Raw genomic sequence first — 13,599 nt, 5'->3', positions numbered from 1 at the left:
TTATTTGCATGGTCACTGAACATCTAGAATGCAAGTCCTAGACTTCAGATCCTATCACTAAAAGTTTTTAGCAAGAAGGCAGGGAGAGCAAATTGCCTTTTAACTCCCAGCTTCCTCATCTACCACCACCTTTCGTCTTTAAAGAAATTTATTTTGAGTCCTTCACACGTGATCTCTCTATTATTCTGGCGGTTGGATTGGGGGTTGGAGAAAAGGGAGACAGAAATCTCGTTTTCTCCATTCCAGAGCCTAATCCCAGAACTGTCCCCACCCACTTGTACTCACACAACCTTGTCATAGGGCAACTATTACCACTCCCAAGGTGTCACAGAAAGGAGCTGCGCTGGCGCCGCTGCAATGTCAGGGCAAGGCAGCCAGGCTGTGCTCTTTCCTCACGGGTGCCTGGGCTTGGCTAAGCCCAGAGAAGCAGCATTCTCTAGGGGAAGAAGTCTTCTCAAGTGGGAACAAAAATGAGTGTGAGGCGCACACCCATCCTGGGCACTATGTGAATTTGGGGTGAGTTCTCTTAAGTACTCCGGCTCTGGTCAATTTCTAGTTTCGCGAGCTGTTAAGCTGCCCGACTGGTGCTAGGGGGCTCCCAGTTTTCTTGGCCTTTGCTCAAGCCCACCCGAGCTTGTCATCTTTGCACACTCGCAAAGGTCTTCAGCGGTGGGGGTTGCGCGCAGCCACAGCCTCAGCCACCGACCACAGCCGGGATCAAAGGTCCGCAGGGCTGCCAGGAGGCCGAGCCTGCGCAGTTCCCGCCCGCCTCGGAGAGAAAGGGTGGCGGCCACGCGGGCTCGCCCCACCGGCGTGCTCCCAGAGGCGGGAAAGTCTTCGGCCTGGGCGCCGCGCTCCCCCCTCCTCCCGCCCCGTCCGCCAGCGGCCCGCGGAGACAGCGCTCCTGGGGCGCCCCGGCCCCGGGGGAGGGGACGAGAAGGGCCCCGGGCTTCTGACTCATCATCTCCAACCCCTTTCTCGCGCGCGCTCCAAGTCTCAGGACTTTGGACCCGGGCACTGTGCGGGGGGCACGGCTCCAGCAGCGGGGAACCCCCAGCCCTGCCGGGCGCTGCCCCCCAGCCGCGGCCCGCGTCGGAGGCTGCCAGAGGGAGGGGTGTGGCCCTGCTGCGAGCTCGCAGTCGCGGGGGGTGGGGCGGCGGCGCCCCGCGCAGGGGAACCCGCCCCGCGCCTCCCTGCACTCGGGGCCAGTGGTCGCGTCCGAGGAAACTCTCGGCTAGGCCCCGACTTGAGCGCCTCGCGTCACTCAGCAGATGCTCCGGGCCCCCACCGCGGAGGGAAAGCTCTTTATTTCCCAGCAGCCCCCGGGGCAGCGGGGCATCCTGGGCCTTGTAGTCTCGGCGGGCGAGGCCAGGAGCCGCACGGAAGGGGAAGCCGAAGCGCCCGCGAATTGGCTTCACAGTGGGCGTGCGTGGTTGCAGGGTGCACGGGGCTGTGAATAGTGGCAAGGAGGGCAATACAGACATGAGGAAGGTGTGAAGCTGTATGGGCAGGCGGTGGAGGTGGAGAGAAAGGATGGCAAGTAGAAAGTGGGTATAGCTGAAAGGTGCCTAAGGGTGTCCTGCGGTGGGCAGCACTTCAGATTGGTGAGGTGAGGAAGGGCTCTGGTCTGGGTATATCTTCCGCTATTTGGGAAGGGAAGAAAACGGGGGGCTAGTCTGAGTGAAAACTGAAGGCACGTCACCGGGCTTCATGCAGGTTTTGGGGCTCCGCTCGTCTAGCTTCAGTTAGATAGGGTGGGTGCAGGAGGGTCTGCTTCCCCTCGCCAGCTCGCTCATTTCTTACGTTGCTGTGCTGTCCAGTGAGTCCATTCCAACTTCCACCAACTCAGAAAAACCCTGAAAACCAGACAGAGGTGGGAGGGGAGCATACTATAGGGATGAGAAAGGAGAAATCTCAGGAAAAAGTAACTTCCTCCTTTTCCCCCATTTTCTGCCTTGTGTGCTAGTATTTAGGTAGCGTCTTAATGCGTCCCCCCCACCACATTTCTGGTCCCAACCATTTAGATACTAACCAACGCCCTCTTACCCGCCACTAGCCAGAAAATTAATCAGTTTCAGTCTTCCCACACACCCCTTCTGTCCCATTGTACCTGCCCTCCACTCTCACCCCAAGTGCCTGTGACCATGGTAGTGAAAAAAATGAGCAACTAATAGCTGCTCAGTGCTTTTCTCCCTCAATACCTCCGGTAGCTCCTGGTAGCGAAGAGTCTGGCTTCTGCAGCATCCTGGCTTTCTCTGGCTCAGAAGGAATAGCGAGTATGCTGAGACCAGGGCTCCCCCTAGGGTGAAGGCCTCAGCACTGAGTTCCAGCACCAGCAAGCTGGCCAGCTGCGGGTAGACAAGACTGAGTATACTCCAGAGGACCCAGCACCCGTTTGCCCCTGCCTTAAACCTCTCCATCTCCTCTTGCCTCCTCATTCTTCTACCTTCTCCTTTATTCATCTGTACCTGGGAAGCGGAAGCTGGGGCAGGTCCCAAGATGGTCACACCGTGTCCCAAGATTGTCTTCATCACTTCAACCACCACCGCGATGAAACCCAAGATCAGAGTGAAGGTGTTGCATATCATCATGGCCTGTACCTGTCAGTGAACCAGCTCAGCACTGATCAGCCTAGGGGACTCAGTGCAACCTAGCCAAAACCAAAATGCAGCTCCTATTCCTCTATCTCCGGCAGCCTTCTAACTTTCTTCCTCTTTTTTAAGGTTTTTTTTTTTTTTTTAAAGATTTATCTTATGTATGCATACAAGAACTGGGGTACAGGCCAGGGGTGCGGGGGGTGAGAGGATTCACCAGAGACAGAGTGGGGAACAGAACAGGCGGATCTACTGAAATACACTGCTGAGGAGAGCAGCAGGTGAGCCAGGAGAGGTCTGCTGCGCCATGTGGGTAGCTCCCTGGCCAGACAATGTGGATAGCTTCACGGTGCTGTGCTTAACCCCTTGCGCCACCAGGGCCGCCCAGCCCTCTAACTTTCTTGCTCCATTTTTTAAGCCAGTCAGGCAGAGAGCTGATGGGATCAATCAACATGTAGAGAAACACTTACTTCCTGGGCAGAGGGGGGTATGCATTTATGTTGGGGAGTGGGAAGAGAGTACTGCGTTCTCTTTTTCTCTTACCTTCCAGAATCGGGGCGCTCTGCGCATCTCAAGGGTAACAATTCCAGTGAGGAGATCCTAAATGGTAAGAAGGACAAGTGTTGAACAAGTGTTGGTCCCATTAGGAAGTGGCCCCCAGGACCTTCCTTCCACCCTTGCTTGTGTTGGAACTTACCAAGGCTCCAGGCCCAAGTGGTAGTGCTGTGGTCATGTGACAAGCAGAGGTCAGGCAGGCTACTGAGACAGCAAGGGGTACCACAGCGATTGCCAGCCATATTTGGCTCACCTAGGGGCCAGGAGTAAGTAGTTGAAGGGAACTATCAGGGATTCCCTTTTCTCTTTCCAACCCTGCCTTTTCTAGTGATCAGCAGCTGGGAGGAATGCATGGTGGTGGGAGGTAGTCAACCAAGAGCTATAATGAAAGAAGGGGCTATAATTTAATTTTTTCCTGCCTCATGTCATAGGTTAGTTATTTACTCATATGATGGGAGCTACTTGGAGATTAAGGGTCTTGCCTTGTATATTCTATGTTTTCTCCCCCTTCCTCCCACTCAGAGCCCAGCACAGTTTCAGGTACATGGGAGATGCTCATTGAACAAAGATGGAACCGAATTAGGGCTCAAGTAGACATGCTGAAGCATGGGGTGGGGCAGCCTGGCCTCACCGCCAGCACCAAGAGGGTCCCACTCTGCCTGTGCTTTGCCCAGTGTTGTAGCTTTTCCAGACGAACACTGGGTGTCTCCTGCTCTTTCTGACCATCTCTCTCCTCCATGGCTCCGTGTTTCCTAGGCCGGGAAAAATATATTATGGGACTTGTCAGAAGACAGGGCATGCAGGAACATCTCTTTCAGCTGTCCCTCTGCCCTCTTCTAGTATCTAAGGAGTTGAAGGTCAGGACCTCCCACCTACCGAATCTGAGGCAGCTACTCCAAGGAATGGGATTCAGCTGCGCCTGGAGCTCCTGGGAGGCCTGCTTGGTAGCTCAGAGCAGACGACAGACTTGTCTTAGCAGAGACAGGCTGTTGGGATGGGGTGTGGAGGGGCAAAGTTCCCTTTGAGGACCTAAGGATACAGGAAGTGGCTACGTGTGTAGATATGAGTCTCTGTTCACTCCACCAGACGCCCAGCCCTGACTCTTCTGTTCACTGTCATCTCTGCCCAGCCTGGACTCCCCTTCTGATCACTTACCTCCCCCTGTGGTGGACACTACCACTCTAAGTCCATATTCCCCCCTTGCCCATCTACTCTTTCTCCTTTTTTTTTTTTTTTTCTTTTGATGTCCTCAAACCACTTGTTGTTCACAATCACCACATTAGTGTCTGGATTGGCTTCTAGTCATTATCACTTGTAACTTTGCCCCAAGACCAGGTAAGCTGTGCTTTTCTTTTTTTTTTTTTCTTTTTTTTTAAAGATTTATTGATTGATTGATTGATTTATACATACATACATACAAGCACTGGGTACAGTCAGAAGCGCGGGAGGGTGAGAGAATTCACCAGAGCCAGAGCGGGGAGCAGAGCAGGCAGAAGGACCGAAGTACACTGCTGAGGGGAGCAGCAGGCGGCAGGAGAGGTCTGCGCGCCATGCGGGACCCTCCTCCGATGGCCGGGGAGCAGCCGGGGATCGAACCGGCGCTGCAGAGGCTGCGGGCAGCTTCGCAACCCAGCGCTCAACCGCTGTGCCAACGGGGAGGCCCTAAGCTGTGCTTTTCTGCCTCTCACTTTCTAGACCATTTCTCCCTTCCTCCATTCTTGAATGATTTATCCTAGATTAGACACTGAAGAAGTGGGTGGGGAGCCCTGTTTATAGTGGGCATTGGTTTTGACTCAGTGATAACCTGTAGCTAGATATGTGTAGAAGATGAGATGGTCCCAAACGGTCAGTTTTGGAAAGGACACAATTGCAACAAATTTTTTTGTTTTTGTTTTTGAGAGATAGAAGTTGCCTTGCAGCCAGGCAGACCTGGACTAGAATTTCAGTTCTGCCACTTTCCCAGCTGTCTGACCTTGAATACATTATTCTACCTATTTGAATCACAGTTTGTTCAAACTGAGTGATTAAAAAAAGGGACTAATGTATGACTGTAAAGGCTGTTGACTCATGGTGGGTGCTTGCTAACCATTAGTGGTGCTGATGAGGCCATACTGATGTGCCGGATGCCCATACACTAAAGGGCTTATTCAGAAGCTAAGCTAGTGACATTTATGTCTACAGTAAGAAGCAGAACCAGCTGGGCCCAAATATATACTTTGTAGGTCAAAAATAGGAAAGGCCCATGTAGGTGCAGAGTCTGAGGTTTGGAGGCAACAAGACCTATGTTTGGATCTCATATCTATCTGGGTGACCTTGCTCAAGTTACTTAATCTCTGTTTTCTTATCTATAGAGGAAAGTTACTAATACCAATCTCAACTGGATTGCCTGAGTATTAAAAAAGAAAATGCATATGAATCATCTCAGCCCAGCAGTGGCACATAAATGGTAGGGGCTATTATCATTATGATTAGTGACAGAAGACTGAGTCAAAAGACACCTCGGGGTTAGGACCAGAAGCCAGGGTCCTGGGAAGAAGTGGCTGTCTTTGTAGTCACTATTGCCCTGTTCAGTGCTGGGCCTGCACTAATTGGGGCACCATGCCCACGCTCTTTTCCGGGGGAGTGGAAATCATGTTTCAAATGACCCAGAGATCTTGTGTGTCTACTTTTCCCTCCATCTCTATGTGCATTCATTTTATTTGGTGGCCATGGCCTGGCAGAATGTGGGCTGTTGGGCTTGCACCAAGGACCTCTGAGCTGGCAAGCCAGTGGGAAGAGAATCCTTGAGCCTTATTCTCCTTACCTGCACGTGCTAGTTATATTTCAAAGTGTTATCGTAAGCGTTCTATACTATCAAATATGTGAACTGGCATTCGGTAGATCTTGACTAAATCTGGGCATAGTACGAACAAGTTTTTGGCCCCTGTCTAGATTATAGCCCCTCATCTGTTCATCCCCCACAGCTGAGCATAGTGCCTGGTACTTATAAGCACTCAGTAAATATTTGTAGCATTGAAGAGCCATTAAAGTGACTTCAGGAATGGAAAGCAGAATTCGAGGGGAAGGAGCAGAAATTGTTTATCAAGAACAGAAAGGACCGAAGAGTAACTTTAATAATGTTTCTTATACGGCAGACATTAACTATCTCTATAATCGCCCCTCCTCCTCCCCGAAAAGAGAGACAGAAATTGTAAGGGAGAGGCTTTGAGATAAAACCCCAGGAAGAACTTCCCGAGTCTGTGCTTGTTGGGGCAGAAAGAGCGGCAGCGCCAACTCCTTCCCTGGTATGTCCGGGTTCGGGGTGGGAGGGGCGGCTCTGCTAGGAGGCTGGGGGAAGGACGAGATGACCTTTCAAAATCTCTTCCAGTATCCAGTTGGAATCGTCTGCGCGCCCCACCCCCGCTCGCTCCCTCCCTCCCTCCGACAGCGCCCCCCGTCTCCCAACTGCCCGCACCCCGCCCCTGGCGGCCGCCTCTCGCGGCTCCCGGGGTCCCCCGCTCCCTGTCCCCGGAGCAGAGCCCCGCTCCCGTTCCCGCGCGGCTCAGAGCCCCGCCGCGCCGCCCCCCGCATGCTAATGGCCGGGCCGCCTCCCGCCGCACACAATGCGGGCCAGGGCCGGGGGCGGGGGACCGGGGAGGGGGCGGGGGCCGGGCCGGGGGCGGGGGGGCCGGGGCCCGGCGCATCTCCCCCGGCCCCACGTAACGCTGACGCCCGCGCCGCCGGCCCGCCGCCCGCCGCCGCCGCCGCCCGCTCCGCCGCCGCCCGCCCGGGGCTCGTGAGTAGCCGCTCCCCCCACTGCCGGCCCCCCCCTCCGCCATCCGCCCCCGCCCCCGGCCCCCTCCCCCCTCCCGGAGGGGGGGCCGCTCCGCGCGCCGGGCTCGGAGCAGGTGCAGGGGGCGGGGGCGGGGGAGGGGCGCCGGCTCGGCCCCGAGCAAACTTCGCCCAGAGCTCCTTGGGGGGGCGGGGTGGGGGCGGCGGCCTCGGAAGCCTGGAGAGCTAGGGGGGCCTCGAGGGAGGGGGGTATCAGGTGGGGGAGCCAGGAAACGGACACCAAAGGGGAAAGGCCGGGGGTGGGGGGGGCAGGCGTCTTTGTAGGGGCCCGAAGGCAGGGCGCGAGGGGCCTGGGGGTGCGGGGCGGCGGAACCGGGAGCCGGAGTGGATGAGTAACCCCCCCACCCCCGGCCCAGGTAGGGCTCCTGGAGGAGGGGGAAGGGACCCGAACTCTCCGGGAGCGGGGTGGGGGAGGGGAGAAGATGGGGGGTGCTTCCCTCTCTGCGTCCCAAACAAAGTGTCACAAAGAGCTCGGCCGGCGGCAGCAGCAGCGGAGGCGGCTGCAACTCAGCTTTTGTTCTCCGGCTGGGGTAGCTGAGCCCTGGCCTCCCAATCTCTCAACCCCGTCCCTCATCATTCTCCTGGCTTATCATCCCCGGGAGGGCTCTGGGGTACTGCTGGAAGAACCTCTTGTGCAGAATCACAGGTCCTGCCCTACTTGCCAACCTACTTCTGGGAGGGGGGTTTTCCCAGAGGCTCTCTTGCCCATCCCCTACCCCCTAATCTCTGGAGTATGCTTATGTGGGTGCTAAGACTCTGACTTTTCTAGGATCAGCTCCAGGTAAGGGAACTTGGGGCTGGTTACAAGCTCCTTCCCCCAAATCCAGGTCCTCCAGAACTTTCAGAAGAGGGGTCAAGTTGGGACATGCCTCTGGGATAAGATTCACCACAGTAGGGTGGCACTAGGTGAGCAGGTATCTACCGTTTACCTCCTGTGTGCATTTGGAGTCCATGACTGAGGTCCCATTGTACCACCCTGTTACACCATGGCCCCAATTCAGGACAGTGGAGATGGAGGGAGGGAGGCTTTACCAAGAACTCAGGCTAAAAGATGGGCAGGCTGTGGTGTGGGGTCAGTTGGGAGGAGCCACCTGAACAGAGAGCTTCAGAGGCCATGGGGAGGAAATCATAAAAGCGAGCTATCTGCAGCCTCTGTGAGGTCTTGATAAAGGTGATCTTGACTCTAGACCACTTCATAAGAAGCTCCCTTTCCTTTTAACCCCATCTAGTGCAGTGTTAATTGTAATTGTTAGTGGACTTGGGAGGTATAGGAGTCTCAAGGGAAGGAAAAACGTCAAGTATTAGGGTAGAACAATGACAGAAGCCTAGTCAGAGCTCGATTTCAGAAGTTCTGAAGGATGCCCCTTATACTTTGGCCCTAAAAACTTTTGAATCACAAGGCTTCATGGTCCTCCATTCAGCAGATGCTTCTATCTATGTGCTTGTCCCTGGTGTTGCTCACCAACCCTTCCATCTCTCTTACTCAGTAAGGCTTGGTGGTCCATGCCTCCTTTCCTAGTGGCTCTCCTAGCACGTAAAAATAATTGGCCTGTTGCTTTGGAAAGATTTCTCATTCCTGTCCCTGCATCCCTATAGAACCCAAATAAGGGTAAGATAATCCCTGATTCCCAGAGGGGGTGGAAAGTAGGTCAGTGCAGCTATCTGGCCAAGTCTCATGGATGGTGTTTAGGGCCTGATTACAGAAAATTGTGATGATTGCCCACAGGCGATATATACATGATCTGCATTCCAAGCCAGTTCATAAAATCTTGGGCCCTGTCAGTGTTTTCTTCTACTGAAAACTAATCTGATCAGGTGCCTAGGACCTGGTTTGGTGTGGAGCTGATCAGGAGCTCTTGACTGGGCCCCCCCCCCCCCCCCGGGGTGGGGGGCGGGGGAGGGTGGTGATGGTGCTGGGCAGGTGATGGTGCTGGGCAGCGGTGTTGATTTGAGGCTACTCTCTGGGGAAACTTTCCCTGCTTTGGAATTCAGCTTTGGTTTGGGCCTTCTTGTATATCACTCTATTTTCCATCCTGGAAACTGCTCTGTGCAAAGTGAGGGGTTTATTTTTGTTTTATTTGGGGGAGGGGGAGAAGCTTTGCCCTGGTCTTTATTCTAGAGGTCAGCCTCCCATGAGGTATTTTGCTTGCTATTTTACAGGCAGTTTTAGGGGCCCTAGAATCTACTCAGAATCAGAATATGTGCCCATAGGTTAGTCAGCTATGACCATGCAGTATTCCCATTCTCCCCCCTCCTCCCCCACCATCTGCTTCCTCTGAATATACCAGATTGGCTGTACACCAGGATGTTCCGGGAATCCCCAGGAGAGCAACAGAATGTGATGGACCCAAATACGATGCCTCAGTAACTCATTCCAGGATGTACAAACTGTAACTGTCAGGCCACTCCTTTAGCTAATTAAAATTCTTCTAGTTACATCTATTTTCTATTACATCTATCTATTTTCAGTGACATTCAAAAGGCCAAAATAATCCCTCTGGTACCACTGTTGTATTTTTTCTGCTTGTGGTTCCCAGATAAGAATCTAGCTTTTCTCTGCCTTTTCTGTTGTGCTAAAATGGCAAATGGGGCCCCTCTAGCACTTCATAGTTCTGTCTCTATGGTACTGTGGTGGCCAAAGTGGCTCCTCTGGTAGCCCACTGCACTCTCCATGGTACTGAAGGGACGACCGTTTGGTTTAATGTCTCTCTGTGGTCCAGAAGAGTACTGTGACAGCAACGATGAACTTTTGAGCTGGAATGGGCCATCAGTATAAATTAGCCCAATTCCCTTGTTTTCCAGATGAGTGAACTGGGAGTGTAAGTGACTGCCGGATGCCCGGCTATTAATGGTCACCCTGGGCCCACAATAGCCTTACACCCCTTACTCCTGTTCTCATTCACCTTTTGTGCCACTACCATGCCACTTTCTTCATGACCATGAGTCTGGTGAGGCTCAGGGTTCCAGGGAGGGGGTTATATGGAGGAGCCACAAGATGAGGGTGGATGCCCTAATTTGGAGCTACAGAAATACAAATATTAAAAGTTGGGGTAAAGGTTGTATAGTGACCCTGGACAAGGACACTGCATTTATTCCTTTCCTGTTAATAAAATTCCATAACTCAGATTCCACATGTAACAGGCTTCTGCCCCTTCATGGAGTCCCGTCACAGCCACCAAATGTCAGAAATTAAAGATGCCTTGGACCTCCAGAGCCTTTTCTCTTTCCCGATAAGCAGGGTTGTCTCCTGGCCCAGTTCTCTTTTATTAAAGATCCTTAAGCAAAATAATGCTTGAGTTCTTTTCTTTCTCAGTAACCCATTTCAGTTTCACAATGCCTATTGTAAGGAAGTTCTTTATCAAATATTCTTTCTATCTCAGGCGAAAAAAATAGGTTAGGCCCATATCCATCTGGCTTTCCTAGATACAGTTCTATATGTAAGCAAGCAGGAAGGTAGACTGGTCAGCTTGTGGTCATTCTCCCAGGTCCATTTCTATGAACCTTAACTCTGGGGGTGCTTCTAAGTCCTAAAGCTAACCTCCTCTGAGCTTCCAATCAGGCGAGTTCTCTACCCCCCCCCCCCCCCCCCCCCCCCCCCTCCTTTAGAGCTCTTCTCTTTCCTCAGAACTGGAGCTCTGCACATCTCAGGCTCAGGGAATTTTAGCCTGGAGAATTTTAACCCTTTCTCACTCAGAGCATGTGCTGAGCTCCTATCTGTGCAGATGGCCCAGCCCCGCCCCCCGTCCCTCACTCCAGCCTCTTGAGCTCAGAGCCAGTGTAATCCTCCTCTTGTGTGAGGGAGCCTCTCCCCTGCAGAGAGGAGGAAAGCCTGCCTCGGAACAGCCCTGGACAAAGGGGCAGAGATGCCCCATCAAACTGCAGGCTCTAAGGTTTGAAACACGGGGATGAATTCTAGCTGGTATTTGCAGTTTTTAACCCCTTCTCCAGGCCAGCAGTGCCCCTTAACTTTCACTCCTCCCCCAACTCTCCGTTCCCCCCCACCCTCTCTCTCTCTCTGGCTCTCTCCCCCTTCATGCCCCTCCCCCTCTGTCTGTCTCCAGACTCTGCTGCTGGGAGGTGTTTCTCTCCCATGCATGAATGAGTCTCTGTAATGAATGGAAATGAATGGATCAGGAATCCAGGCGGAGGGAGGGAGAATGAGGGGGGAAAGACAGAAAGACTGGGTGAGGGCAGAGGAAAGGAGCCTGGAAGGATGTTTGGCTAGCTGGTCAGTTAGGGGTCTAAGAGCAACCTGGGTAACTGGAGAGCACGGTGAGCCCACCCCGTTTGCTCTTCAAGCTGCACCAGCCCAACCTAAATGAGAGAGGGGTATACTGTGATGGTCTCCCCCACCACCACGGGGTGATGCTGGTGGTGGTTCTTGGCTAGGCATTTAAAACATACAACTGGGGTGAAGAAAACCGGTCACTAGGAAGCCTTGTGAGCTTGGCTAAGCAAGGCAGGAGCACATGTTTTGAAGACAGCACCCCTTCTTGCCTTAGGCTGCAAGGAGAGAGAAGGGATCCTGTCAGGAATATGGGGTGCTGAGCGTCTGGGGTTGGGGATAACTCCACTGTTGAAAATCGGGGTTCATCTTTTCCTCCAAATCTGTCTCTCTTGCTTTAGCTCTTCAGCACCTGTTGCCTTCACTAGCAGCTTTTCCTCCTCCTCTTCTCTGCACTCCCCAGAACCAAAGAATGTGAAGGGGGTCCATGGAGGTGAGTGAAGCTGGGGGCCTGAACCTGAAAGTACCTATCTATAGCTAGTCTCTCTCCCACCCCACCCCCTTTAACCCTCCCGCTGCCCCCATTATTAAAAATTATCTCCCTAGCCTCAACATCTCAATTCCCATTCATCGCCCAACTTCCTCGAGGTGAGTAGGAAGGGCAGCCCTGTGTTCCCGGTTAGGCCCCAACCCACCCTCCCTGGGGTTCTTCTGGCTCTCCAAACCCTTGTTTCCCCACAGCTCTCCCTTCTCCACCCTGTGGTCTACCCACATCTTTCTCCACAGGGCTCACGTCCCCGTGCCCCGGGCGGCCACTTTGCGCCATCGCCACCGGCCTTCGAAGGCGAACTGGATCTGCAGCGCTACTCCAACGGGCCAGGCGTGAGCGCCGGGTCTCCAGGAATGGGAGCAGTAGGCTGGTCCGAGAGTCGTGCAGGCGAACGGCGCTTTCCCTGTCCCGTATGCGGGAAGCGCTTCCGCTTCAACTCCATACTGGCTTTGCACCTGCGGGCGCACCCAGGGGCCCAGGCCTTCCAGTGCCCGCACTGCGGGCACCGCGCAGCGCAGCGTGCTCTGCTGCGCTCGCACCTGCGCACGCACCAGCCGGAGCGTCCCCGTAGCCCCGCCGCGCGTCTTTTGCTGGAGTTGGAGGAACGCGCGCTGCTGCGCGAGGCCCGGCTGGGGCGAGCCCGCAGTTCAGGCGGTGCGCAGGTCACCCCAGCCACTGAGGGCCTGGCGCGGCCCCAGGGTCCTACGTCGTCCGCCTTCCGTTGTCCCTTCTGCAAAGGCAAGTTTCGCACCGCGGCGGAGCGTGAACGCCACCTGCACATCTTGCACAGGCCCTGGAAGTGCGGCCTGTGCAGTTTCGGTTCCAGCCAGGAGGAGGAGCTGCTGCACCATAGCCTGACCGCCCACGGAGCTCCTGACCGCCCCCTGGCGGCCACTTCGGCTGCGCCCCAGCCCCAGCCCCAGCCCCAGCCTCAGCCTTCATCCCAACCTGAACCCAGATCGGTCCCTGTGCCCGAGCCTGAGCCAGAGCCCGAACGCGAGGCAACTCCCGCCCCCGCTCCTGCAGCTCCCGAGGAGCCCCCTGCACCACCGGAATTCCGCTGTCAAGTGTGTGGTCAGAGTTTTACGCAGTCCTGGTTTCTCAAGGGCCACATGCGCAAGCACAAAGCCTCCTTCGATCATGCGTGTCCTGTGTGTGGCCGCTGCTTCAAGGAGCCCTGGTTCCTTAAGAACCACATGAAGGTGCACGCCAGCAAGCTGGGGCCACTGCGTGCCCCAGGGCCTGGTTCTGGTCCTGCCCGGCCCCCCCAAGCTCCAGATCTGAGCCTACTGGCGTATGAGCCGCTGGGCCCAGCGCTCCTCCTGGCCCCTGCGCCCACTCCTGCAGAGCGCCGTGAGCCTGCGAGCCTCCTGGGCTACCTGAGCCTGCGAGCAGGAGAGGCCCGGCCCAATGGTGAGGGCGCTGAATCTGGGTCGGGCCGCAATTTTGGAGGTTTCCGCCCACTGCCGGCTGCCCTCCCTGGCCGGGGTCGCCGGCATCGTGCGGAGGAGCCAGAAGAGGAAGAAGAGGTCGTGGAGGCTGAGGAGGAGCCCTGGGCCCGGAGCAGGACGCTGGGCCCTCTGGCTTCGCTGCATCCGCGCCCTGGGGAGGGCCCAGGGCACGCCGCACCTGCCGCGGGGGCCCAGGCAAGGCCCTCCGCCCCGCAGGGTAGGTATCGGGCACCCTGTGGTTGCCACCTCCTGGGCCCTCTCCGATGTCACCACTCCTTCCTTGCGCCCCCCTTTTATAGAAGGATCTGTCTCCTGCCCCTTGCCTTCCAAAGGCCTCATCACTCTCTGAGGGTACCAGCTCAATTCACAGCAGATCCCACCACTCAGGTGCCC

The 13,599-nt window shown here is 55.2% G+C and overlaps 1 protein-coding gene across 7 annotated transcripts in view; it reads left to right on the top strand.

Annotated features, from left to right (window-relative positions):
* The first annotated feature begins 311 nt into the window (after positions 1-311).
* ZNF219 (zinc finger protein 219) overlaps positions 312-13,599 on the top strand; it is a 14,859-nt gene continuing 1,571 nt past the window's right edge. The window contains exons 1-4 of one of the 7 annotated variants that reach the window (XM_037502985.1): positions 331-516; positions 3,145-3,201; positions 11,607-11,698; positions 11,992-13,423. In XM_037502985.1, the coding sequence (XP_037358882.1) occupies positions 11,693-11,698; positions 11,992-13,423 (1,438 nt within the window). In that variant the 5' untranslated portion in view covers positions 331-516; positions 3,145-3,201; positions 11,607-11,692. Of the gene's footprint in view, positions 517-3,144; positions 3,202-6,001; positions 6,434-6,584; positions 6,925-7,413; positions 7,887-10,583; positions 10,871-11,606; positions 11,699-11,991; positions 13,424-13,599 lie in introns of those variants that run through there. The other 6 variants (XM_037502984.1, XM_037502983.1, XM_037502982.1 and 3 more) reach the window with 6 other exon arrangements.

The sequence above is a fragment of the Talpa occidentalis genome, unplaced genomic scaffold, assembly GCF_014898055.3.
Source record: "Talpa occidentalis isolate TD23 unplaced genomic scaffold, MPIMG_talOcc4v2.1 talOcc4.11, whole genome shotgun sequence".
Taxonomy (NCBI): Eukaryota; Metazoa; Chordata; class Mammalia; order Eulipotyphla; family Talpidae; genus Talpa; species Talpa occidentalis.
This window is presented reverse-complemented; position numbering and strand designations above follow the sequence as displayed.